Here is a 27,938-nt window from a genome sequence, read left to right as displayed (position 1 = left end):
ATTCCTTTTAGTATAAGTGAACTTTAACTGTTAGAAGAAAAGAAAGGATGAAAATTGTGTATCTTATTCGATCATAAGGAAAGAGTACAATTGATATATATAGTCGTTTAAAACAATATAAAAATGGAATATAAATATAAAAACAGAATATAAATATATGAACATAAATGCACATATATGAAAGGAAAATAAATTAAATCCAATATCCCTCTCAAGCTGCAGCATATATATCCTTAATGCTCAGCTTGGACAACAAAGATTGAAATTGTGCCGGATGCAAAGCTTTAGTATGAATGTCTACAAGTTGGGCTAAAGTAGATATGGGCAGGAGCTTAATTACACCAGCTTGAACTTTATCCCTTATGCGATGACAATCAATTTCAATATGCTTTGTCCTTTCATGCATGGTTGGATTATGTGCAATTTGTATAGCAGATTGATTGTCACAAAACAGAGGAACTGGTTGTGGTAGAGGTTGTTTCAAATCATGGAGCAAATACAGAAGCCATTGAATTTCACATGTTGTGGAACCTAAGGCTCTATATTCTGCTTCGGTTGATGATCTAGATATAGTACCTTTCTTCTTGGATTTCCCGCTGATTAAGGATGCATCATATAACACATTAAAACCAGTCACAGACCTTCTAGCGTCAGGGCAAGCAGCCCAATCAGAATCACTAAAAGCCTTAAGAGCATGTTTTGTGTTGGAGGGAAAGAATAACCCTTGTCCTGGATTGTTCTTGATATATCTCAGGATCCTCATTACTATTGCATAGTGTTCTTCCAAAGGATTAGAAAGAAATTGACTGAGAGTACTAACAGCAAAAGATAAATCTAGTCTCGTGTTGGTTATATATAATAACCTGCCATGAAGTCTTCTATAGGCATGCACATCTGAATAGGGTTTCCCTTCTGTCTTGGAAAATTTTGTGCCTGGTTGTATGGGAGTAGAAACAAGTTAACATTCCAACAATCCTGCATCTTCTAGTAACTCTAGAGCATACTTCCTTTCTGACAAATTAATGCCCTGTTGAGATCTTGCAATTTCTAAGCCCAAAAAATACTTGAGTTGGCCTAGGTCTTTAATCTTGAACTTTGCATTCAATAGAGCCTTCACAGTTTGGATTTCCTAGATGTCATCACCTGCCAAGACTATATCGTCTACATAAACAAGTACGATGGTGATATGAGCATAATCACTTTTGACAAAAAGTGAATAATCTGATTTTAATTGTATGTAGCCCAAAGAAAGTAAAGTAGTTGTCAACTTGTAATTCCATTGTCTAGAGGCCTACTTGAGTTCATATAAAGACTTCAACAACTTGCAAACTTGCCCTGGTTTTTCTGTTTTGTAGCCAAGAGGAAGAGACATGTATACCTCTTCATCTAGATCCCCATCTAAAAAAGCATTATTTACATCTAGTTGATGTAAATACCAATGTTTAGAAGCTGCTAAAGCCAGAACCAATCTTACTGTTGTGAGTTTGACAACAGATGAAAAAGTCTCAAAGTAATCTAAACCTTATTGTTGTGTGTAGCCTTTGGCTACTAACCTTGCCTTGTATCGTTCATCAGCATGCCTCTTTATTTTGTATACCCATTTACATCCGATAGGTTGCTTTCCATAAGGTAGATCAGTCAAAATCCAAGTTTTGGTATTTTCTAAAGCTGCAATTTCTTGATCCATGGCATTTCTCCAACAATCATGTTTGATGGCTTGGTTATAGGTTTTAGGTTCACTAACTTGGGAAAGATTAAGGACATATGATTTATGAAGAGATGATAATGCATCATATGAGAGATATGAAGAGATAGGATATAAAGTACCTGTGGATGATTGAGTGGCGAAAGAAGTAGATAACATGGTTCAATGATAGTCCTGTAGATAAGATGATTTATGTGTTGGCCTGGTTGATTTCCTTTGGAGAGTAGTAGTGGCAGGTTCAACAGAAACAGGTTGAGGAGGAGGAGATGTAGGTGGTAAAGAGGGTTGATGAGTAACTTCTGAGAAAAGAGGTGATGGAGAGGAAATGATTTTGGTGACAAAGTCCAAGGAATGTTGTGTATCAATAGGTGAGTGTTTGTCACTAGTAAGAAAAGGAAATATGTTTTCATAAAATACTACATTCCTTGATAAAAAAATTTCCCTTAAGTTAAAATCTAACAAAAGGTAGCCTTTCACTGCGGTTTTAAAACCAAGTAAAACAAATTTTCTTACACGAGGTTGAAATTTTGTTCTATGAGCTTAAAGAGTTGAAGCATAGCAAAGTGAACCAAAAACATGTAAGTAATGTTAGGTTTAACATTGTGTAACAGTTGAGATGGAGAAAAATATGCCAAAACTTTGGAAGGTAAAAGATTAATGAGTTGCATAGCATAACGAACAGAAAAAGACCAAAAAATTATGGGCAAATGAGATTGAAACATTAAAGATCTAGCAACATTGAGAATGTGTTGATGTTTTCTCTCAACAACTCCATTTTGTTGAGGTGTTTCAACACAAGATAATTGATGTTGTATCCCTTTTTGTCTATAAAAAGTTGTCATTGCAAACTCATTACCATTATCTGATCTGATAGCTTTTACATCAATGCCAAATTGTGTTTTGATATAAGAAACAAAGCCAATAAGTTGTAATCTTGTATCTGACTTACTTGCCATCAATTTAATCCATGTGAATCTAGACCTATCATCCATTATAGTTAAAAAATATTTGAAACCATCAACAGAAGAAGTACAATAGGGCCCCCGTATATCAACATGAACTAAATCAAAAGGAGCTTTTGAAACAGTAGTACTTAATTGAAAAGACAATTTTCTTTGCTTAGAATAGTGGCAAGTATCACAATGAGTGTATTTTGTATCAGGTAAAGTGGCATACATGATACGTAGTTTGATATAACAAGAAGAAGAAGGATGCCCGAGTCTAGAGTGCCAAATATCTATATAGTTAGGGCTTATTGTAGAACAAGCAATAAAATTCTCAGGAGTAATAGTAGTTGGTAAACCAAGGGGTGCAAATGCAGGAACTATCATGACATACAAGTCATCTCTTTCTTCAGCTTTCCCAATCATTTTCAGGGTTGACTTGTCCTGTATTTCACATGAAAATTCAGAAATGGTAATTTTACAAGAGAGAGATTTAGTTAATTTTGTGACCGAAATAAGATTGACTGAAAAATTAGGAACAAACAAGACATTATGTAAAGTAAGATGTGGGTCAAGAGAAACTGTGCCAGAAAAATGAGCAAATGAAGAGTTCTTATTGGGTAGAGATACTATAATTGGTGAGATTCTATGATAAGAAATAAAATGAGACAAAGATCTAGATATATGATCAGTAGCACATGTGTCTAGAATCCATCGGGAATAGATATTACCTTGATTTTGAAAAGAAGTGGAAACATTATTAGAACTCACTAGACCAATAGAACGTGTGATTGTGGGATTAGATTGAGGAAGAAGTGTCAATAGACCATGAATTTTCTCTTGAGAAAGTCCTAGAGTTGAGGAATGTGACTGCACCTGAGAATTATTAGAAAAAAGAACAATTGCAGAAGCCATTGAATTTTACACCCCCAAATTGGACAAAAATGGCAGAACCCGAATCCTCAAAAACTCTTTCAGATTCCTCAAAAATCAAATCCAAGGTTACAAGTGATGAAAGCACCCAATTGTTTCTCATTGAAAACCCTAGAAAGCAAAGTCAAAACATAAAACATAACGATGCGAGAGTATCAGAGAGAGTAGCCATAGAAGGAGAAAAAATTGTAGGAAAGCCAAGAACGAAAGGTAAAAGATGGAGATCTTGGTAGTAACAGAACTGGTTGCGGAAGAAGAACGTGATTAAGAATTAATTATCTTATGATACCATGTTAGAAGAAAAGAAATGATAAAAATTGTGTATCTTATTCGATCACAAGGAGAGAGTACAATTGATATATATAGTTGTTTAAAATAATATAAAAATGGAATATAAATATAAAAACAAAATATAAATATATCAACATAAATGCATATATGAAAGGAAAATAAATTAATTCTAATATTAACCATCTCATGTTTCAAAATTTTAGTAAATTCGTACTTGATGCATAATCTAATCCTTTCATCTTGAACATATTATTTATATTGTCAAGTTATTTGAATAAATTTTTCAACTCCTATGACAAATATTTCCTTCAAACCTCTTCTACTATTGTAACAACATGGTTGGATGGGTTCTTTGGTCATGTGTAATATTCAGTGAATTAATAATTAGAGGTTGATAAAAAAAAGTCAAGCAACTTCAAATGTTTAATGTCAGCAAGTGCAGCAAATAACTCAAAATTCTACATCACTTACCACCTTACTGGTTGGTTCTTGGAGTCTGTGCATCTAATAAAATTTTAGGATTAACAACCCAACCCTCGAGCTGCCGCGCTTCGATATTGCCGAGCTAAGGCTGTCGAGGATGTGACTTTCACATAATACTGGTTTTTTTATGTTCAACAACAATTTCTTAATCTATTACAGATAGGTTTGAAGGATAGTGTTAAAGTTAATTACGACCTAAGTAAGCAACAAAACAAGGTTGAATCTTGGTAGTTTTGGCATTAACCTATAGTGTTCATCGAAGTACGTTTGATGAACTGGTATTAAGCATACATTTCAACTTAGTATGTTTCTCCGAAGCAACAAAATTAGTTCTATAGTGTATGAGTTATACATGCAACCTGCATCTGGTGCCTGCTAGACAGAGATTACTTTAAATCCTAAACCCTAAACTCTATTAATTGTAAAATTAAAAAATTTCAACTTGATCAAAGGTGAAGGAAATGAGATGCTAGTTTATGTACCTTTTACTCACCTATATTCATATTTGAAAGACAATTTAACACATTTTGGAGTTAATTCTCATCTTCACAAGTTGCAATGAAGTTATTGTTTTATGCACTTTTTTCTTTGACACTCATTTAGACTCACTGTACCATTGGAATAAATTCACTAACTACACTTTTTTTTCTGATACACTTATTGGATGAAATTCACCAAAAGTTACTAGATTTTGAGTATGTTTTCTTGTTTGATCAGTCTGACTCATGATTTTGTAATTTTTAATAAATTTAACTAATAATAAATAGTGTGTTATGAGTGCATCAAATGCTGTGTTATTACCACTCTTGTATAAATTAATGGCAAGGTGTTAACATTGTGTGATAATCATTTTTAAAACCAGTTTATTTCTATCAATTTTTGTAAGTTTTTGGAGGTAATCAGTTTTGTTATGGCTGGATGTTCATAAAATCTTGTACTTGTTTCACTCTAACTTCTTTAAATCTGTCTTTTAGTGCGAAAATGAAAGGATGTAACTAAATCTTTGGTATTTTCATGAGAATTCATATAATATTATCATCTTGAAGGCTAATGATGAATTCATTTTGTTTTCATTTTCAGAAAAGGATGCTCAACATTACATGGTAGTGGTTAATACAATTCTTTTCTTAGCTTATTTGTATTGTTCGCGTGAGGATAGTCCAATTTGGATGATTTTTGCTACTGTGAAAGTGTATGCAATGGAGCATTCAATCCAGTTATAAATATTGATAAAGGAAGCTTGCTTGAAAAACCTTGAATGAGAACAACTAACTTTGAATGCACATCACATGGGTAACATGCCAAAGAAGCTAGACTAAGTTGAAGATGTAACCTGAAATTAGTCTAAGTCTAACTTGAAAAATTATATTTACCTAATTTTTATTAGTCTTGTAATCTTTCTTCAGCTAGTTTAGGCAGTTCGTACTTAGTTTTACCTATTATTAACAGTTTTAATAACTTGTTTTAGACAATTTATAGGTTTTATAGTTTTAAGGCTCTTAGTAGCCTATATTAGGCTTATTCTATACAGAAATTGTGTGCTTTATAAAGTTGTAAGGGCTATGGATGGAGTGACTTTTTTATATCGACTCTGTATTAATTCAAATCTATTGACAAATATGAAAACTGAATCATAAAACAACCTAAATAGTTCCGCATGCCTCAATCATATAATTTTCACCCAAAGAAAAACCTTCAATATTATATGAAAACTATAATTTAATAACTTCAAAAAAAAATAATAAATTAATTTCACATCACTAATTAAAAATAATAAAAAATTAATTACAACAATAATAGTGTTTATTGTCCTGACTGAAAACAACATATATAAGTAGACACTATGTACTTGAAATTCCTAACTCTACTGTTCCCTCCATAACACATGTCTTCCATGCTTTGCACATGAGATATGTTTACAATTAGTTAGGCAAGTTAGCATGTGATATGTCCACTAATTATAATAAAGAAATATAAGTTGAAACTGTTTATAATTTAAAATGAAATTAATAATATATAATATTAAATATAAATATTAAGAAAAATAGGGAGAAAAATATTGTTGATAGTCTTTTTTATTTTGATGCAAATTATAGTAAAATATTTTAGATTAAAATTTGATTTTGTGTGATTAATGTATTACAAAATTCCACTTTCGTTCCTATAGTGCATTTTCGTCTTTCGTTTTACCTCTGCTGTTTCATTTTCGTGGTGATGTTTTGTTTTTGTGGTGCTGTTTCGTTTTCCGTAATCAATGAATCAATTTCAATTTATGTTCTTCTCTGTTTGCAATTCTTATTTAATGGAAAGCTTAATTTTCTTGGGTTGATAATCAAGAAGATTGCATTGTTCTACGAGATTATTGCTCCAAATTTGTGATTTTACTGCTCTGACCTTGTTGCTTGATTAATCTTTTAATTATGACATACTTAATGTTGTTTACTTGATTTAACTTGTGTTGTGCATAATCGATTAAACTAGCGACCAACTTATCTTTAAATTTTAAATGATAAAGAGTCGACCAAGTTGAATAAGTTGGACAATAGATTTGCAAAAACACAATTTGACTTATGCCTTAATTTAAAATATCCAGGGATTAATTTTCAGTTTAGGATATTTTAAAGACTCGTATTATTATAATTTTTTTTATAAATTAATTAAAATCTTGGATTAAACATGACCATAAATCCACTTTTAGAGGAAGTTTGAAAGACTAGAGTTTTTTAGTCTAGTGAGATAATAAAACAGGAGCTTATTTAGGAGTAAAGTAAAATTGAAGCCCTATCGGGAAACCTTAAAAAGAATTAATCTAACTCTTAAAAGCATTAAAAAGAAATTGAACAAGTTGAATGGTGAAAGTAGTGGTGACTCCAGAAGATTTTTAATTTCCACTTATTTGCTTCCATTTGTTTGTGTTTCTTTCAATAGTAATTAATAAAATATTGAAAGGGATTTAATTGTTGAAGTGTATTGTATGTTTTACTTTACTGTATTAATATGTTAAATCAATAAAAACCGATTATTGTATCAAATTGATTCACATTTAATATCGGAAGATAAATTTTCTTGTATAGTTACATTATTTTAAAACAAAACTATATTTGAATATCTATTATTAATTAAAATCAACCAAATTTGTCATAAGAAATAATACAATTTACTCGAAGATAAAATGGAAGATAAAATGGAAGATAAAGGAATAGATTATAGATTTGTGTCTTCTTAGTAACAAAAATTATCAAGTAATATTTGTAAAAGAAAAAAGAAATTGATTATTTTCATTATTTTTAATAATAATTTTTGGTTTCTAGGACAAATAACTTTAAATACATAAAATAGTACAATTATAAAATTATTTTACTTCAATAAACAAAGAAAAATGGGTGTTTCAAGATTTCAATATCTTTTTCTAAAAAAAAATTAGCATGTAGTGATTGTATATATTATTACGAATTTTATGGTTTTAGTTCTTTAAAAATCAACGTGTTAAACAACTTGAAGTGAATATTCAAAGTATCATTTATGTTTTTCTTACTTTTCTACCATTTGGAGAGTCTTGTTTTCTTTATTTTCTTACAGAGACATGATTTATTTGTATTTTTTTTAATTTTTTTTATAGAAAGACAAAATCCCTAATGAAAATTAAAATTGATCATATGATGATGACCTGAAGCTTTCAAAGAGTCTAAAAGATGAAATGAATTTTAATAAATATATAATTCATTTATAACTTATAAAGGGCGCATCTCTCAATTGAAATATTTCAGATAACATATTTTAAACCATATTTTATAAATCAATATGAGATCTAAATAATAATTCAAGTCAATGCTTTCACACATGGACTCGTCTTACTTTGATCTAATACTTGATTATATATATGGAAACACAAATAAGTTACCATATCAATGATAATTTTATACTTTCATCACATACTAATTCATTTTTACAAAATTGCATAACAATATATTAACAGTACAACAGTTTTGAATTTTTTTTAAATAAGAATATAAAATAAGATAAGTAATTGATTATTATACTAATATATTTTAAGACATACATATATGCTTCTTTATTCTAGACAGATCTATAAACCAAATTCTCTTTATTTCATATAATAAATCACATTTAAATTTGAAATAGAACCAAAATAAGATTTTAAGAAAAAGAGATCAAACCCTCAAAATATAATTATTACCGAAGGGTTTGACAATTTATAATATATTTAATTATAATTCAAAATCATTGGACATATACAAGAAAAATGTTTAATAACAATTCATAAGTCACTTAAAATAAAGTTAATTCTTCGTTCCTTCCATTTGTTGAAGGGTTTTCTTATAAATTATCATACACAAGAGATAATCGGGTACTTTGAGATCAATCTTTATAATTTTGTGGATACTTAAGTCATACCAAACTAGTGCACCATCGTGTGTTTGAAAGAGTATATTACCCATATTCTTTGCTCCAATAGGTCTTGTAATACAAGGTGAGGATCCAAGAGTGGTGAGTTTATTCCATGTTTCTTTCTTACCAAGTTCAGTCAAAATTGATATATAAAATGTAGTGTTATATCCATAAGTTGACATCAAAGCAATTGACCCATTTAAGAGAAACAAGTACCACCGCACATAATCTATATTAAAATTATCACATATGTCTATAGGTATGTCTAAAGGTGTGGGAGTTGTATAATATGTCTCATTCCTCATGTCAAATGACACCAAGCATGGATCCCAGGACCGATCACCATCAATTCGACATAACCAATGACACATACCATCAAAGTAAAACTTTCCATCAATTCCATAGTCTTCTGCAGGGGTGATATCAATTTTAAGTTTCCTCCAAGAGTTACTTCTTATGCTATAAATCTCAAATAAGTGTGTGTAATCCCATTCAGGATAACCAAGGTATTCTGCATCAGAAGGTTTCACACTTCTAATCACCTTATAATCATCTCGAATGCAATCATAACCAAAGCCCAAATATTCTATGCTAATATGGGCGTCAAATGGTAAATACTGAACTGGACTATGAGGAATGACCTTTAATTCACCAGTAGCTAGATTCCATAAATACCCAGAGTAATTCTCATGGATGAAAAAGCAAAGAATTCCATTAACACTAGAAGAACCCAAAATAATCAATTCAGGAAAACGACCCTCTAGTGGATTTGGCCAGTTTAATTTGTCCATGTTTTGAAACCTCTCACCAGAAAGTAAAAAGAAGGAGTGTTTATGATTAATATCCGTGTCAATTTCTTTGAGACATAGAATGATAGATGTATCATCATAGAAGGAATTATGATTAGATATGAAATTAATATGAAAGAGATCTACGAAAAGTGAATTTTCAAACAAGAGGGCCCATGATTTACATAGGCTTCCAAATCTCTTAAGAGATTTCAAAGGAAGTTTGACAAGAATCGAGAATGTCAGATCATCAGGTAAGTGATTATGACACTTTTTTGCCACAAACATGTTCTCCATCTCTTGTTTATGCCAAAAGTTAATGACTTGCCAATTATCTTTAGTGTTCTCACTCCAAAGGTAAATGGGATGGGTAATGAGTTGGCAATGTTTGTTAACAAGATTCTTGATGGTGGTCTCTTCCAAGTACTCCAACTAATAAAGAAAAAAATGAGTGAACAAAGGAAATAACATGAAAAATAGAGATAAGTATTTTTATGTACCTGATCATCCTTAAGGAAAAGAGTGATTTTGGTTCCCCTTGGGACATGTTGGGCATTAGTATCCTTGGTAACAATAAATGAACCATCGGGTTGAGATTCCCACATATATTGTCCGAGGTCATTATACTTAGAGGTGATATTAACCTTTTCAGCAACCAAAAAAGTAGAGTAGAAGCCAACACCCAAATTATGGATCAAATCTAAAATAGAACATGTAATTAATCAACATGCAAAATTACAATTAAACAATATGTAATTCAAATGAACATGCGAATGAAAATAGATCAAATTTAAAGTAGAGTAGAAGCAATCACACACAAAATTACAATTAATTAACATGCAATGCGAATGAAAATGGAATATGTCACCAACATACCATCCTTGGTCATGCCAATACCATTATCGATGACCAAAAGTGTTTTGTTTTCCTTGTGAGGGACCAATCTAATAAACAACTCATCATGTAAATTGCTTATGTCCGCAAGCCTCTCAAATCGACTTTTATCTAAAGCCTATGAAGCTATACATTGATTAATAACAATTTCAAAAAAGAAATGTACAAATATAAAATAAAATTTTAAGAAATGACTTACATTACAAGCATTGTTGATAAGTTCGCAAAGAAAGATTTCTTTGTTTGAATAGAAAGTCCTTTTCATAAGGTTGAACATCTCGTTCATGTCTCCCTCTGAAACCAATGTCTCAACATTCACCATTATAATTGTTTTGTAATAATCGGAAATTAATTTGAAACAAAATTACTAATAACCTTCTTTTATATTCATTAACAAATTCGCTAAATATAACAACTTAATACAGGATCATTTTTAATATTTACTTCTAATTATTTAATTTTAAAATAATTATTTAATTTTTAACTTTAATGAATTAATTTTTAAAGTTATTATTTAATCGTTATTATCTTCCATTTTAGTATTGTTTAACTTTTGTTGTATTTAGACATCAAATATTTTGTTTTACATTAAATTAGTAATTAAATCATTATTTTTTTAGAGCAAAAAATCATAGAATTTTAATTTTATTATTATAAATCATTACAAATATATCAAATTTTAGTAGAGTTTAACTTTTGGGGGTTTCAAAACCTCCGTAAATTTTTTTTTAATTTTTTTAAAAGAATTTCGGTATGTGAATAAACCGCTCCTGAGTAAAATTTTTTTTGATTTAATTTCTGCAAACCCGTGCTCATACATTTCCTTCTTCACTTCCCATCCCTCTTCCCAAACCCTAGAAAATATTCTATCAGTTGCCATTTTCGTCGTTGGTGGAAGCGAGCGTTGCGTTGGTGGGCGTTGCTTTCTGGGGGCCATTTTCATCGGAAGGTGGCGGCATCTCCCCCGCCGTGAACTCAATGCTTCTTCGCTTCCTTAAGGATCACTATCAAGAAGTCGCCGCAAGTATCGTCCTGTCTTCCATAGATCCGGGATCTACTTCTTCTTCCACTTCTGCATTTACAGATATTCCTTTTAATCTCAGGTATTCACACTGTTCCATCTCCACCTATTTTCTTCTGTAGCGATTGCGCCAATTTCATTTCGCTTCGTAATCAGAAACTTGTACCTGCCGGAAGAATTGGGCGATGTTTTGACCTGCTGTTGCTTGCGATTGAAACAAGTGAGATTTTGTATGTGAGAGTGCGATAATGTTGAAAGTATATCTTAAACTTATTTTTCTCAACGACAGTGATAGTATGTCATATGGACTTTCCCTTCTGTAATAAAATACCTGACTCTGGTTTACTGTAATTTCATTTAGAAGCTTATTAATAAAAAAGAAGGAGTAATAGTTACCTCCAAGGTGCCAGAAACGGGTTTGACCTTAGAACCAACCTCCGATGCTATTCCCAATCGCGATGAAGTCCAGGAGGTGGAAAACAAAGAAGCAGAAAATGTTTTACCTGACAATCAAGAAATAGACTCAGTAGGATCTACTAATGAAGAGGATGCACTGGATCCAGAGAAAATGAGGCTGGAGGAAGCAGCAACAAAGGCACAAGCTGCTTTCAGGGGTTATTTGGTATGCAATTAACTGATTTATAGAATGCTTTACTGATTAAATTGCTAATGTCTTTTAGTCTGAAAGCAAAACTGAACTCTAAATATGAAAAGTATGTTTTAATCTATACATTGCAAAAGAATTGTAATTGAGTGTAGTTGATTTTTACATCTGCTATTATTGTAAATTATCTTTACATCTGACTTGGAGGCTTTGGTGGATCAAGAAATTACGAGGTGTAGTTGTTTATTATTATTAGAATTGAACCTTGACGCTTAGTGTGATATTTAAAGTTAATAGCTAACAAATACACATAAGAATGTTTATTAAAAATCATTTTAGGGTTTGATTATATTATCCTTACAATATATTATAATTATCAAAGTATGATAAAAAAAAACAATTATTGCAGCTATTCTAAATAATAAAAAACCATACAAATCTATTGAAAACAAGCCACAAAAGATTTGGTCAATTTGATTCGAATTTTATATTAAACCAAAATCAAACCTTAAACTACATTAATTTTTTATATTTAGTTTGAGTAATTTTTTAATAGAAGAAACAAACTAAACCAAACTATCAATACTCATACTATTTTCATCAAGAAGAAGTAAAAACGTACAAGATATATGGTCCACCTAAATAAAACACTTTTTTTCACAATTTAACTTAAGCTAGTAACCTATTCATATTAACTCGTCAAGATAGCACAAACACTTTGGAAAACATTTGAGAGAAGAATGTATGGTTAAGCATGGTTGTGGTTTAGTAGTAAAAAATCTATATGAATCCTTCTTCCATGCTCGAAGAATAAGATAATGAGAATAATTGGTTTTTAATAAACTTGAAGAAGATAATTAGAATTTCGATTGTATGTAGATAAATTTTGACACTTTTTCTACCCTTCACTGTGATTTTTTCTATGAATTCTTGTTTTTATATGTATTTTTTTTTCAATTGTCCTGTAAATCTTGAAAATATTGGCTGCAATGGTTGAATTGAAAGTGCAAATGCTACAGTGTGCTTGATAGCAGACTTTCTTAACTAATGTTATAGCTGCCTTAAACCCTCGACACTTGTTTGTTTGACAAGCCACAAGTACAACAGCATTCCCACCTATGATGAAGCTTATCTAGAGTTTGTGTCAATCTAAGTTATTCAGTAGAGTTAAATAAAGTTTGAAAGGGATTGTGTTGCATGCATGTCGTTTTCCCTGCATTACATTAAGCTTAATCATGTTTTTTTCTTAACAGATAGATGAAAATGTACGAAGGAAAATTATAAATCACAGATCATTGAGGCATCCCAATATTGTCAGGTTCAAGGAGGTTTGTTCTCTTAACTCTGTACACGTCCAAAGTCTTGGCCTATTTCTTCCTAATTGTACCTAATGCGTATTTTAATCAGTTATCATGCTCTGAAAGTATAGGTCATACTAACTCCTACACATTTAGCTATTGTGATTTGTCTAGACGAGCTACTCCAAAAGGATATGGTCTGGGGTCTGGAATTTCCCTATTCATAGCAACTAATATCTGGTAAATTTTTACTCTTCGTCAATGTGATATTTCCAACTTTTATTCTATGGTGTTTTTGTTGTGTTCTAGCAACTGCAAACTGGATATTTAACATTTTATCAAATAATTAAAAGGATTTTTGTTGTCATTTTTCAGTGAAAACATTAGATGGAAGGCATTTAGGCCCACCACTATTAATAGTGGACGTGGAGCTGAATTTGAAGGTATTGTTATTGCTCTACTTCATCTCTCAGGTAATTGTTTTTGTATGATAGATTGGAGTTAATGTTCTTGGATTTACTGTTTTAACAATCTATTGTTCAACTTGTTCAGCTGCTCCATCGTAAGTATAGTGGAAACTTCTTTGTAGATCTATTGGGAAAATGGAAGGAATCGGAATATGGGGGTGGTCAGTCTGTACCTGTTTGGGGAATTGCGTACTATATCACTGCACCATCCAGGTAAGAGAATTAGTAACAAATTAAAGTTAATTAATGTCATTTCTATTTGAATAATGTGTTCATTAAACTATCCAATTAACCAATGTTGTTGAATGTCATGTTTTTGTTTTGTAGGGGCATTTAGTTGTTGGGTACTGGCAGATAATTATGAAATGATATCCTTCCGAATGGGATAAAAGAATTCTTAATATATATATATATATTATTTACTATTCCTATTTTTTCTATTAATTCTATCTATTAATTCTAATTAATTGAAGAAATAATTTGAAAATAAAACAGCAAGTACAAAAATAAGTAATAACCCCCAGTAGAGACTGGTACGATTCAATTCCACATTTTGTTCATTTGGGTTTGATTGTGTCATAGCTCTATAATTCAAATTAGGTTTATCGTTGGATGAACTGCATTGCTGATATTGATCCCAAAAAAGAAACAGTGGGTACCGCTAGTCCGTGAACAGCTAGCCATCGTACTGTAAAAATTGGATAGGTCCTATCTATAGTCATTGGAGCCTCCTAAAAAGATCTACTAAATTCATCAAGTTGTTCCAAAGGATCAAAACGTCGTTTGGGCGGGGACTTCCAAATACATCATAAGCTAGACCTGTACTGACAAATAACCAATGAATAGGAAGGGTATAGTAATGCTATGAATAATCCAGTATTGGATACTGGTAATGTTTCCAGACATCTTGAACTCCACATATTCTTGTACAGTTAAAAAGGAGGGGTCGAGTCCATAAAAGACAAGATCAGTAAGGCAAAATTTATTGAAATATAATCCTTATTAGATCGTTCATTTTGTACCAACAGTGTCTTTTGAGTATACTGAATTAATATAGCTATCCTTGAGCAATGAAATTTCACAATCAGTGTAAAAATTTAGTACTAAATTTTTTTCGTCTTTTTTCATTTGATTGTTTCTATGTAATAAAAATTCGATAGAAAATTTTGCAAAGTTTGGGTATGTAACTTTTTTTATATTCAATTTTTATAGTAATAGTGTAAAATGGGTTTCTTAACATTTCATATTATTAGTTTTGGATTAGAAACTAAAGATTCATTCGAATCGGAATGAGAAAAGGGTTTTTAATAATTCATAAAGTAGATTTTATATTTTAATAATTCAATTAGTGCCAAATCAATAAATCTATTTTTTGTGGTTGTTGAAGATCTTTTTTTTCGATTTTCTTCTACATTAATTCAAAGTGAAATAAAATGAAATAACAAAGTTATTATTCTTTGTTTGAATATTCTTAATTTTTCTTTTCTTTTTCTAATAGAAAGATAATTCTATTGGATATCTATAGAATAATACTCAATATTTTCATTAGAGCAGGTTTACTTAATTCCTGAGTTGATTAAAAAGTCTGTTGATTTGAAATCACAGGATGGGTAATTTATTTATAAATTATGTTACTCTATTTCTTTTTATTCGTCTTTAATGATTTTTTTATAAACATATATATATAAAAAAGCGAAAATAGAGTTCAAAGATTTTAGCTTTCCTTATTCAAGATCAAGGAAAGATTTTAGCTTTTCTTACTCAATGATTTTCCGGTAGTTTCAAAAAACTCCTGGTAATTATCGTCAGTTTTTCAAAATTTCTGGAAATAGGAACGGTTTCACATAACCTCGGTTAATTTTGACGGTTTTAGAAATCCATGAAAATAGTAACGATTTTGTAGAAAACCGTCAATAATTTTGTAACGCTGATTTTTCCAATGATTTTTGTAACCGCAAAAATGTATTTTTTGGGGGTTTTAATCCCGGTAACATAAAAAATAACCTCTACTAAAATTATAAATTTTTGTAGTGAATAGTATTATTAAAAATATATTTTAAGTATAGTAATAAAATAAAACAAAAATTTATTGTGCGTTTCATGTTATATAATTATACTAATTAAAAATTTTGAAATTCTATTAAATATAAAACGATAGATTTTGTTAAATATAAAATGAGATTTCTACTTATGCTTCTCAACTATTGATACATTACATATGTAAATTACAAACTTGACACAAATTGCTTTTTCCAGAATGCAAAACTATTTATATTCTACTGTTGAAAACAAAAAGCCACATATCATACCTTCATTTTTCAAGGTGAGTTTCAACTGCACTTTTATCAGCAGTTTTATTTGTTTTCATGTTTCCATTTCCTTTTTCTTTTTCTACTCGTACTAATTTATAGCCCAAAACAACATATCAAATCGAGAGAAATGACGAAAACTTGTCATGTAAGCTACTTGCTACTCTTTGTCCCTGTAGATTCTCTTATATGTAAGTTATTTTTACTCCTCCACCATCTCAATCGTAGTTATGAATTTAGAAGGAAAATGACACTTGAACAACCATTTTTGACAACATTTAGACACGCGCATACGTGTCAAAATCTGAGTGGTCCATTTTCATTTAATTTTTCCAACTGGACCACTCAGATTTTGACACGTGTGCGCGTGTCTAAATGTTGTCAAAAATGATTGTTCAAGTATCATTTTTCAATTTAGAATAACAGTGCAGAGCTACTGGCCCAGAAAATGGGATAGTAGGATGGTGGATAGTTATGTCACTTACATTGGAAATCCAAGTTAGTTTTTTCTCTCTACTTTCAATCGTTCATAGACACCTAGTGGTTGTTTTTCCAAGTTCCATGACTTCAAATTTGTGTGAGGTCAATCAATTTTCCTTGTGCTATTGGTAGGAAAAGATGAAGAATTGTAATTGTATTGGGGTCCATGTTGTTAGTATCTATGAAAGGCATATACTGCAAAGTACCAATTTCGTCATTATGGTTACAATTAGGTCTGCTTTTGTATCATGATGACTACTTATATGTAAGAATAAGAGTATCAATAATGTTGTCCACTCTTATTAACAATGGGTGCTTAACCAATATTGTTAAATGCTTTTGATGATATCACCATTCTTATTGTCTGCCATAAACAACCATGTCTACAATATCCCTTCACTGCATAATATCTCAACCTTTACTCTGTTAATAATTATTTTATAATATGTGTAGATATTAGTTTTTTAATTTGTGCAATATCTTTCTTCATGTACCCAAAACTAAATATTAGTAGACCCAAAACTAATAAAATAAGACTTAAACAAAATTATTAATAAAATCTTAAAATTTAAGCTTATCCCAACAAACTCTCCCATAAACTTAAATTCTTCCTTCCTTTATTCTGCTTTCTATGTACATCATCTCACATCGGGTTTGCTTCTTTCAATCAGATTTGACTTCTTCTTCTCCTTATAGCTCTCATATCTTTTACCTTTGTTGACCTCTTTAATGCTTTGACTGAATTTGTTATATGTCTGACTTCTCAATAACCTTGACCAACTCGTTTCTGACCTTATAGCTGACTGGACATTCCAGTTTGCATAAACACTACCCAATTACACAATCCGACCACTCATCATTCGGATGAATAACAAAGGCCTCATGGACGGCCGATTTCAAGATGTTGGTCGAAGAAGTCGATCAACAAAGATTAGGATTAAGGTAAGTAACCATTAAAGTTATTGGGTTGAATTTGGACCGTGATTAACTTTTCACTAATCCCAAGTCCATAGCAAAAATTATAAATACAGGTCAAAGGTCAATGGTAGATAGGTTGCATTTACTGCACATTTATCACTGTTCTCATACTAACTTTGGCATGGAGAATCTTTGACAGGTTCCCCCGGACGATTGGAGTAGACAACAAAAATTAGAGCGAGACCTGACGGCAAGAAGACAAAATATAGAGGTATTTGATAGCTCAGTCCCAACAACCGAAACAATTATTATTATTGTTATTATATAGATGTTATCTGATTGTAATTTCATTTGACAAGATTTTGTTTTTATAAAGGAATACAATAACGACCAAATAACCTCTCGTGAGACACGGTTTGGTGTCTCTGTTTTATGTGCCTTGTCAATGAAAAATTCCACGGAATGGTAAGTTAATTGCATATTTTATTTTGTTTTTTTGGTTTCCATAAAATCAACATACAATCATACATGATCTTCAAAGGCTTTAACATAAGGATGAGCTAAAAAGTGCAAGCCTCCACAAAAAAAAAAAGCTTGTAATATATGTTATTTTAAGATTTTGAAACTTCCATGTCAAAGGTGATGTTAAATTGACATTTATTGTCTTTTACGAGACTTCTATTAATGTCTATTCAATTTATAGCATACATTAATGTCACATGTTATAAAGACAATAGAAGCAAATTTGGGGTTTGTCTTTTTAAAAAATTTCACCAATATTTTCTTTCACTAAATCTTGAAAAATCAATATACAATACAATATACATTACAAAAAATACAGAATTTTCTAAGTACTTTGAGCCTCTCAAATAAAGCATTAAAGTGTGAAAAAATTGGTGAAAATTAATATGAAAACAAAAGTCATACCTTAAACGATGAATTTTCTAAAATTTAAGAAACTTTAGCCCCTTTAGGAATTGGTCATGGCGTCCATCATCCCATTTCCAACAACTTTCAGTTTTGGAGTGTTTCTATCAAAGGTCCATAACAAAAGTTATGATCTTTTGAAGTTTTCACCACCAGATATTGAATATATGAGCAAGAGCTCAACTATGAACACTCTACAAAACCTTAAAACAAAAAAAAGATGAGAAAACATCAATCTTAAAGTCGTCACCATTAAATAACACTGAAGTCTTGAGAACATACTTTAGAACGCACTAGGAAATGCTACTCGAAAACCAATCGGTAGAAACAAGAAAAATGTTATAGATGGAAGCAAAATAAATAAATTAATGTGAATGAAAATTAAAGAAAAATCACACTAGACCTGGGGGATCTTGGTGGAAGCTCGTGCAAAGAGAAAAATGAAATTGACGTCAGATATATGATGCACTCACGTTAAATTTGACAAATTATTTACTAAAAATGATATCACATACTTTTAGCGTTGGATATCACTAATGTCAGAATGACAAGGTTAAAAGCTTTTTTTTGTTAAAAAGTTTATTAAATTAAGCTTCTATATGCACGTAAGTCTGATGAAACAAGCACAAATAAATAGTAAGTGCTTAGTATTTTATGTATTATCTTCTCAAATGAAATTTCTCCTTATAACAACTTTATGATTATATAATATAAATAAACTTCGTAGAATTTATACTAAAAAACTGTTCTATCTCGTTTGCTTAATTTGAAGAGATTGTAATTGAATGTATAAAAAGAGAGTTTATGTACTCAAATAAACTAAAAGTGACATAAAACAATAATTATAGTTGTGATAAAAAAAACAGAAATGTTAACAATAAGAGTATCAAATTTTACTTAAACAAAAAAATCAATTATTAATTTAAACTTTGCATTAGATATTACAAAAATATATTAAGTCTGACGTTTCGGTACCAAATTAACGTTACTATAAAATATATCAACTGTATACAAATATTTAATTATTCATATTTTACATTTAAAATATCAATTATCAACTTAAAAAATGGTTGTTATTATATTATTACTACTATTATTGTGATATAAATTAAAGTTACGTCGGTTTAATATGACTTAATATATTGTGATATAAACAGAAGTATGAACAATTTCAAAATTACGATATTTTTTGTAATTTTGGAGACAAAAGTGTAACATTTAGAAGCTTTTATCTATCTATGTATAGTTTTGGGGAGATTGTAATAAAAAAAGGAGACCAAAATATACCACTCACCAAGAGGAAAAAGTAAAACAAAATAATATGATTTTGTTATCTATGTTGGTACACAAACCTTTCTTTTAACTGACCCATTAAAAATACTTGTCATTAATGAACTGGACGAAAGACAATCCAACAAACCAAACACACTCTATCTTCATTTATTTCCATCAGGATATAATTGGTATTTCAAAGACTATGGGCGTAGGAAGAAAACAGGGGAGTGCAGGAAGCAATAGTCAGTTACAAGTAGTTGTTGAGTAATGGATGGATTGGACTTACATGACAAGGTTTTGGTCACTCCCAGAAGTTAATAAGAAAATTATCTCTCTGAAAACAATTATCTTTTTGGGGACAACTGTGTTTGTTATAATTTATAATATCATATTTACCATTCTATTATATATATTTATAACATCATATTTAATGACTAGCATATATAGTTTTTTTATTCTTTCAAAAAACTAAATATATGTTGAGTAAAGTGATTATTTGTCGAATAAAAGAAATATAAATTAGCAACAAAGATAAAATAGTTAAATACCGGAAAAGATTGAGTAATATGAGAAAATGCATGAAAGTATTATACTATAGTATAGTGATTAGAAATTGAAATTACAATCAATATGTGACTAGAATTATTAAACATAGGGTATGTGAAGTGCCGACGATGTATAAAACTAGTAACCATAATAATAAGGTTGTATAGGCAAAAACCCTAAAAAAGGTTGCATTTGAGGTGAGAAAGCAGGAACTCCATGTGGAGTGATTTGTAAGTAACCTGTAGTGTAAACCATAGGATTGCTTTGTCCGACACCATAGCCATAAGCTTCATCAGGAAAAGTAGCAGGTGCACACATGTAACAGTAGGGATAAGCATTAGGGTTCATTGCATGAGGATTCGTCTGTTCAGCCTTTGAATAGTCTCTACTTTTGTCACCAAAAGGCTAAATTCATGAAACAAAAATAATAATTAAAAACTTTAAAATTAAGTCAACACATTAAAAAGAAATATCTGTCAAGTGTGAAGAACAACAGAATCAATTCTGATAAAGAAAAAGGTATTATTTGTAAGAATAACGTTTTCCCTCATGAAGACTACTAACTCGTACCTTTACATTGATATCAGTGTGACGAGAGTATGCCAAATGAATCTTACAAGAGCCACCACCATATATACAGTGACCCTCAAGAATATTTTTTGCAGCTTTTGCTGTTGCCACATCTGCATCACCAGTAAAACCAAAAGATGATGTCTCAATAAAAGGAGAATTTCCCTAAATTCTATGTTAAAATAAAATCTATAATGTTTAATTACTTTATCCAATATAATAATAATAATAATTAACTTCATAAAACAAAATAATATCCCAAGAATTTGAAAAAACTGGTAAAAACTATCCGTATAAGAAAGAAAATAAGGGAATACTTTTGTGAAATTTGAAATATACATACTAAAAATAAGTCCATAATGTGAAGTGCTTGAGTCAATTAGGATTGATACCATGGTACTGAATCAGTGCGTGAGTTCGACCGTTCTTTTTAAATATATAAATTTTGTGCACAGTTCCAATTTCAGAGAACACCTGCAACATACATACATATATATATATATATATATATATATATATATATATATATATACCAACTGCTTTAGTATAAAGATAAAAAGTTGAATGAAATTGAGGAACAGAAACTCACCCCATGAAGAACATCTAAAGTGACATCATGGACCATATTCTCGAATGAAACTAAAAGAACATGGTTGTCAGCAGTTCGAGGTATTGGCTGAACATCATAAATCATTAGCACATAACATATGATAAACAAGAACATAAATTCATCAAAGAAAAGTAGTAAGAAAATACCTGCAATGCCCTTGCAATAGTAGCCTGGTTAACAGGAAGAGTAGCATTTGTGTAGTCCCTGCAAAATCATAACACAAAAAGTATCTAATAAAATCGTGTAAAATTATGAGCTTTTAATGCGAACATGCAAATATAGAATGCCTAAAAAGAAAGTAGTAATTGAATGTGTATATATATCTATATTCTTCTTACTGTGCAAAAGAAGCTCATTCATGCAATTACATATTCTATAAAGCAACAGTTAATTAATTACAATTTCCCATAGAAAGGATATTCCAGAAAACCATTTGCACATTAACTTAAAATTGCATAATTAGATCCTTTTTCTTATTTCTTCTTCCTTAAATAGCTTGATTTTGTAAAACAAACTTAATAAGGAAAGTATCACCCAAAACATGGCCATTTGGGATTATGGCATAATCAACCACAGATTAGAAGAAAAAGAAAATTATAAAATGTAGTTGTGCATTTTTCAAATTCAAATACCTTCCATAAATAGATATTAAAAGGAGATTATAAATTCTATTAAGGACATCTAAATAGTCCGTATATTAACTCTTTTCTATAGTTTCCACAAGAGAAAAGTAATTTTACAATAATAACTAATTTTACTCCGTGCTTCTTGAAACAAGATTCCATTCAAAATACAAAGTTATACTATATATTAAGAAATCAATTTAAACCTAATTTATCTTCATATAACAAATTTAACAAATTTATTAGATGAAGATTCATTTATATATTTTATAAATTAATTTTATCTTTAGTGAATATATATATATATATATATATATATATATATATATATAATTTTTTACAAAGAAATTAAAGATAACAAAATTAAGATATGATCATTTATCTTTGATGTCCATCATTACCTGCTACGATTAGATTGGAACTTAATATTAAGATCTCGATGGCCTGAGTATGCAATGCGAAAGTTACCATCACTAATACGGTCTGGCAGCAAGGACCTGGATGCAAGAGGCATAAATAAGCAAAATTAAGATTTATTTAGAATTAATCACCAAAATTAATTACGGATCGATGAATGAGAAGATCAAATTAAAGAGGAAAGGTAAAAACTCTGCATGCCTAGGTATTTTTTTTCCGTCCAGTGCTTCCTTAGCAGAAGAAGCAGATTCAATATCAGCAAACTGAATCAAAGCCTGCCCAAAAATAACAGTGAATATATATACAATGATGGGATATTAATTACACAGTATTTATCTGAATAATGAGATAGGATTTTCCATACAAAATTTATCGGAAATATTTAATAATAATGAGCTTCTTATCAAATCTATATAAAATTTTAATATCATTTCCAATTCAAAATCTTAGTATAATAAATTTTATGAACTCTATATTGCTTAACAAATTTTTATATACTTAATACTTGCGGTTGAATTTTCTAATATCAAGTAGTTTCTACAAATCTCTTAGTATTATATCTTAACAATGACACAAGAAGCTCATATATTACTAATTCAACTAACCTGGAAACCTGCGTTCTTTTCAAATGTTGAGATTTTTTGTACGAAACCATATTCAGAGAAGACCTGAAGAAAAAGTGAAAAAAAAAAGAATATGCTAACCCCAATTAGCAAACATACATTAAAATAAATAATAAGAGGTTATAGAACAAGAAATCGCAAAAGTTGACCATCTGCCATTGCCTTAGCAATTATCTGTCTAAAGTGAATTCAAAATTATATGGAATTATTCTGGTTAAAAAATTATGATTAAGAGCCTCGGGATTTATGGCAATGTTACATTCTAATAGTTGTACTTTCGAATTTCATTTGAGGAAAATTCAAGGAAGGAAACTTGGATGGTATCTAGAGTTTTTATAGGCTATGGATCTAAAAAGAATTGAAATGAGGGATTCAACATTTGTAAGTAATCAAATGATTTTAGGAGAAATGTTCTCTTTCTTGTTCTTCAATTTATAGAGAAAATAATTAAATATATATTTTTCAATAAGATTTTTTTCCTTTTTTTGTATTTAGTTGGTAATTAATAAATATATTATATAGAACTCGAACATAAAAATAATATCTATTTACTACATCATAAATATTTCTCAATTTCCTTCATACTCTATTTGAAAACTATGAACTAGTAATCCTCCAAAATATCTCCCCTTACACATACTCCTAAAGTACAAAATTAGAGAATTTTCTAATATACAAACATAAATGTATGTAATTCAAGATGAGTAAATTTCATTATTTAGAGTTAATGATAGTTCAAATCAAATAACATGAAGAGTGACTATGAAGAAGGGGATAGTTATTTCATGTCTAATTTGTTGTATGAGATTTCTACTAACATTATGTATTTGGAAATATCTTAGAAAATAAGAAATGAACTGCATGAAATATATGTAGGTGATGAAAAGGCCAAGGGTTTTGACTTTTAATAGAGTTTGAAATGGTAAAAATGAGGAAGAATGTCAATGAGTAAACTTTAAAATTGTCCCATTTAATGAATCAACGAAGTTGTAAAGAACAGAAAATTGTTGATTAGCCTATAGAAAGTTCTTGATTTGGCTACTAAAAAATTTGAAGTTAATTGAATCTAACCTAAAGAGCAATTTTCCTCTTTCCAAACAAGCAAAAGAAAAAATTATTTGTCAATAAGTTGTTAATGTAAGACAATAGTTCAAAATCGGAGTAACATTTTTAAGCAGTAGGAACATAGAGTGATCTAATACTTATTTAAGTAGATTTAAACTCAATCGTGATATGTAAAAAAATTTGAATTCATTGGTGAACAACCAGAAATTAAATGCACTAGTTTAAGCCTACTCAAACATGAAGTTCATATTGAAATATTGTGTGGTGTATTAATAATATTTGCACAAGCAATAGTACAAGAGTCTTATCTTATTGGGACAAAACTATCAAAACCAAACTCAAACTTATAAATGAAGAAATTGTTGAGGCATATGGGAAAGATACACTTTCAAATCTTAGAATGAAATGGCAAGCCTTTTGCATTAGCTTTCATTTCCCACATGTACCCAAAAAGTCATTATCTTCCTTAAACATTCAATCTTGATTCATTGAATAAGTTGATTTTACTTGACTACACACCAATCCTCATAAAGTTGTTTAACCATTGTCATCCTTTTATCTTATTCAATACATTATAAGTGGAGAACTTAACTGATTTGATATATTTTTTTACACTTAAAATGTATAAATTTGATGTATTCTTAAGTAAATTAGACCCCCTTAGCTTAAAGATAAATAATGTGGTACTGATAATTAGTTAAGTGTGATTTTAATGATTTTTTTATGAAAATGTAAATTTTTGTAGAGGCATTAAGAAACAAAGCAAGGCATTGAGCCATGGAAAAACCTAAATTGGTCCAATTTGCATAGCTAAATTGGTCCAATTTGCAGAGCTTGAGCACTAAGACGAAGAGTTGAGCCTAAAGAAAACATTCCTAAAGAGAATACCTCAAAAGTTGAACACTAAAATAAAGGATGTCACAAGAAAATCTTGCATAGAAGGAAACCTCTACAGTTGAGTTGAGTACTGAAGGCTAGAATTGAGCATCAACTTTTATTTCTCTAACAACATAATGTTGCTATGTTTTAGGGAGCTCTCTCTTAGACCATTTTTGCTCAATTTTCTCTATTTCCTTGGTAACATTTTGATAGAGTTATGAGAGTGAAAAATAATTCCATATGTTCATAACTAGAGTCATCATCATGAGTGGCTAAAATCTCTTGTATTCATGTTTAATGCAGTCTTTTCTAATTCTCTCTACTAGTGCTGATTTATTTATATATATATATATATATATATATATATATATATATATAATTATTCATTTATTTAGTGTTAATGGTTTGATTTATGCTTGAAGATTGATGAACTGATTACTCATCTTATTTAACTAATTTATATTGATTTGGAAAACTACTTAAATCTAAGGTCCACTCAAATGATGTAATGTGTTTGAATGTTGGGAATGAAATTGAATGCTTGAGTTAAGTCATGCACTTAAATCAAGGGTTCATTCATTAGTAGTTGAGGAAATGATTGAAATCCTTATATTTCTAAATTCCTTGGAATTGATTTAGATTTAGCCATTCACTTTTAATGACACTAGATAACTGCATTATTTTATATTGAATCAGTGGTACGTAGTCTGGTTGAAGAAGATAGTTGAAGTTCAATCTTAATATGGTTATCTATATTAGTTATTTCAATCTTATTAGTTCTTGTCTCAATTCTTCACTCCATCCAAAAATATTTTTTTTTCTTAGTGAATGTATCTTGAAAGAATATTTGAATTCCCTTTCTTGACTATTGTTGGTTCTTGTATCCACTTCTTATTTATAAGCATACCTTAAAACCAATTTTTTGTCATCCTTTTCCAGATGATCATTGATCCTAGTTATCTTAACCATCAACTAGTTGAAATCATGAAATCAATCAAATAAATGCAATGTAATTGGATTAAGGTTTGAAGAACTAATGGATAGCACTTTATGCATGTCCTCCAAAGAGGTGAAATCAAATTCATATAATCTTTTACCAAAAATAAAATTTTCTTGATTCAAGACTTTCCAAAGCTTCAAATGTTTGTTATATAAATCATGAAAAGGATATATTTTGTCTTCCTTAACTGGCAAGAGCTTACCATCGAAATGGTTCTTGCATATATTTAAAGACAAACTATATATGTATTTATTGGAGATTCCATATCTAAGACAAGTTTATATTATATAGGTAGTACAAACTCCACCTTACATGATGGTTTTATAAGATTTAGTTAAGATTAAAAGTGTAAATTTAAAATTTATTATAAATTAGTTTCTATAAAATTAAGTTAAAATTTACTTCTTAACCATTTTATCTCTAATCAATACTTTTAACATTTAACTTTTCCCAAATCGAACTCAATGGACAACTATATGACTTACCAAACGCATGTTATCAATGCTTACATCTCCAGCTTTCACATTTTCCATGGTTACCAGAAGGATATTTCCTTTTGCGAATCTGGTAACAATAATTTCTGGTCTATCAGAATACTGGACATAAATATTTTTGCCATGAAGTTGAACACGATCTGGAGACAAAGCATAATTTGAAACCATTGAAATGGCTTCATTTATATTTGCCTGTTAAACATTTAAACTTAACATGTGAGAAGAGAACCCTGAGTTCAAAAATCAACAGGACAAATTAGAAAGTATCTGTCATTTATTATAATTATTATGATTATATTCATCCATTTAACTTCATTCATATTCTACAAAATGAAAAACTAAAAGGGTCATTACATTCTATCCTAAATTGTTTCCATAAATCTCATAATCTAATATCTAGTTGAATCTTCTTCTATAAAGACCTAGGAAGCAACATTACTAAATGTCACACACCGATGTTAATTGGATTCATATCACTATATATATATATATATACCATAATATCAAACATTCATTACACACCATTCAACTTTCTATAGCTTTTATCTGATCGATCTGCCTCTTCAAATACTTGTGTTAATTTAAGTTAAATAAGTATATCTTATGTTTGTCTCACTGAAAATAATAATAGAACATGCATTCATGAGTAGAAAAGAGAACATAAAACATACTTCAATATGAAAGGGTGAAAGAACTTACAAACTCAGCGAAACCCTGGTTCTTATTGGGGCCAACATTGCACAGAAGATTAACAACTTTACCAAAAGGACTACACAACTCTATGAGATCTTCATGAGAGCACTGTTCAGGAAGGTTTCGAAAGTGTACCACCTTCGAAGCAGACACTGTTTCGTTAATTCTAAGGGAGGAAGCCATGAAATTAGAGTGAATGAGCAAAGTGTTTGATGAAAGGAGAGAGAAATGTGTTTTGGATTCAGAGAAAAGTTTGAGAGTGACTAGAAAGTGTTTGTGAAGAATATATGTTAGAAACAATACACTGAAGAAAGATAGAGACAAAGATATCCTACAAACAATGACTGGACAGTGAACTCATTAATCATGTGAGTTTGTTTTAATTTAGTCATAACGGTTAAGAAAAATCATAAATGCTTATTAATTTAATCTTTTTACTTAATTAGTGTTTCAGGAAATTAATTAGTGAATTATATATAAATTTTTACTATTTAATTAAAGATATTTAATTATTCTTATACGTTAAACTTTCGATCCAATCATAGCATAGGTAGATTAAATTGTATGCATTATTTAAATAAAGTCATATGACTGAGAAAATTTATGTATATTAAATTTTTTTTATTAAATTTTGATATTAGGGAATTTATTTAATACATGATATATATAAG

The 27,938-nt window shown here is 29.8% G+C and overlaps 3 protein-coding genes across 6 annotated transcripts; 1 reads left to right on the top strand and 2 right to left on the bottom strand.

The window, feature by feature from the left end:
- Window positions 1-211: 211 nt before the first annotated feature.
- LOC148200080 (uncharacterized) lies at window positions 212-10,770 on the bottom strand. Its single transcript, XM_088112838.1, has 9 exons — window positions 10,648-10,770; window positions 10,431-10,566; window positions 10,055-10,254; window positions 8,730-9,986; window positions 3,421-3,525; window positions 2,562-3,093; window positions 1,331-1,398; window positions 864-933; window positions 212-780 (listed from the first exon to the last, which is right to left on the bottom strand). The coding sequence occupies exons 1-9, from the start codon at window positions 10,768-10,770 to the stop codon at window positions 212-214; spliced, it is 3,060 nt and encodes a 1,019-aa protein (XP_087968964.1).
- A 456-nt stretch (window positions 10,771-11,226) lies between these two features.
- LOC124839397 (uncharacterized) lies at window positions 11,227-14,297 on the top strand. Of its 4 annotated transcripts, none has more exons than XM_088112050.1 (8): window positions 11,227-11,551; window positions 11,626-11,689; window positions 11,831-12,091; window positions 13,327-13,401; window positions 13,546-13,611; window positions 13,747-13,844; window positions 13,924-14,051; window positions 14,166-14,297. In XM_088112050.1, the coding sequence occupies exons 1-5, from the start codon at window positions 11,427-11,429 to the stop codon at window positions 13,603-13,605; spliced, it is 585 nt and encodes a 194-aa protein (XP_087968176.1). In that variant the 5' UTR covers window positions 11,227-11,426; the 3' UTR covers window positions 13,606-13,611; window positions 13,747-13,844; window positions 13,924-14,051; window positions 14,166-14,297. The 4 variants fall into 4 exon arrangements, with proteins under 4 accessions (XP_087968176.1, XP_087968175.1, XP_087968174.1 ...); XM_088112049.1 differs by having other exon boundaries at window positions 11,228-11,551; window positions 13,503-13,611; XM_088112048.1 differs by having other exon boundaries at window positions 11,229-11,551; window positions 13,503-13,611; window positions 13,747-13,814.
- A 6,134-nt stretch (window positions 14,298-20,431) lies between these two features.
- LOC124832576 (polypyrimidine tract-binding protein homolog 1-like) lies at window positions 20,432-27,450 on the bottom strand. Its single transcript, XM_047306817.2, has 10 exons — window positions 27,274-27,450; window positions 26,566-26,766; window positions 23,119-23,181; window positions 22,715-22,788; window positions 22,498-22,593; window positions 21,620-21,677; window positions 21,453-21,539; window positions 21,256-21,337; window positions 20,864-20,976; window positions 20,432-20,698 (listed from the first exon to the last, which is right to left on the bottom strand). The coding sequence occupies exons 1-10, from the start codon at window positions 27,448-27,450 to the stop codon at window positions 20,432-20,434; spliced, it is 1,218 nt and encodes a 405-aa protein (XP_047162773.1).
- Window positions 27,451-27,938: the final 488 nt, after the last annotated feature.

Source organism: Vigna umbellata, chromosome 4 (genome assembly GCF_029865625.1).
Source record: "Vigna umbellata cultivar VRB3 chromosome 4, Vumbellata_1.0, whole genome shotgun sequence".
NCBI classification, from domain to species: domain Eukaryota; kingdom Viridiplantae; phylum Streptophyta; class Magnoliopsida; order Fabales; family Fabaceae; genus Vigna; species Vigna umbellata.
Note: the sequence above shows the minus strand (reverse complement) of the source record. Positions and strands in the feature narration are given on the sequence as shown.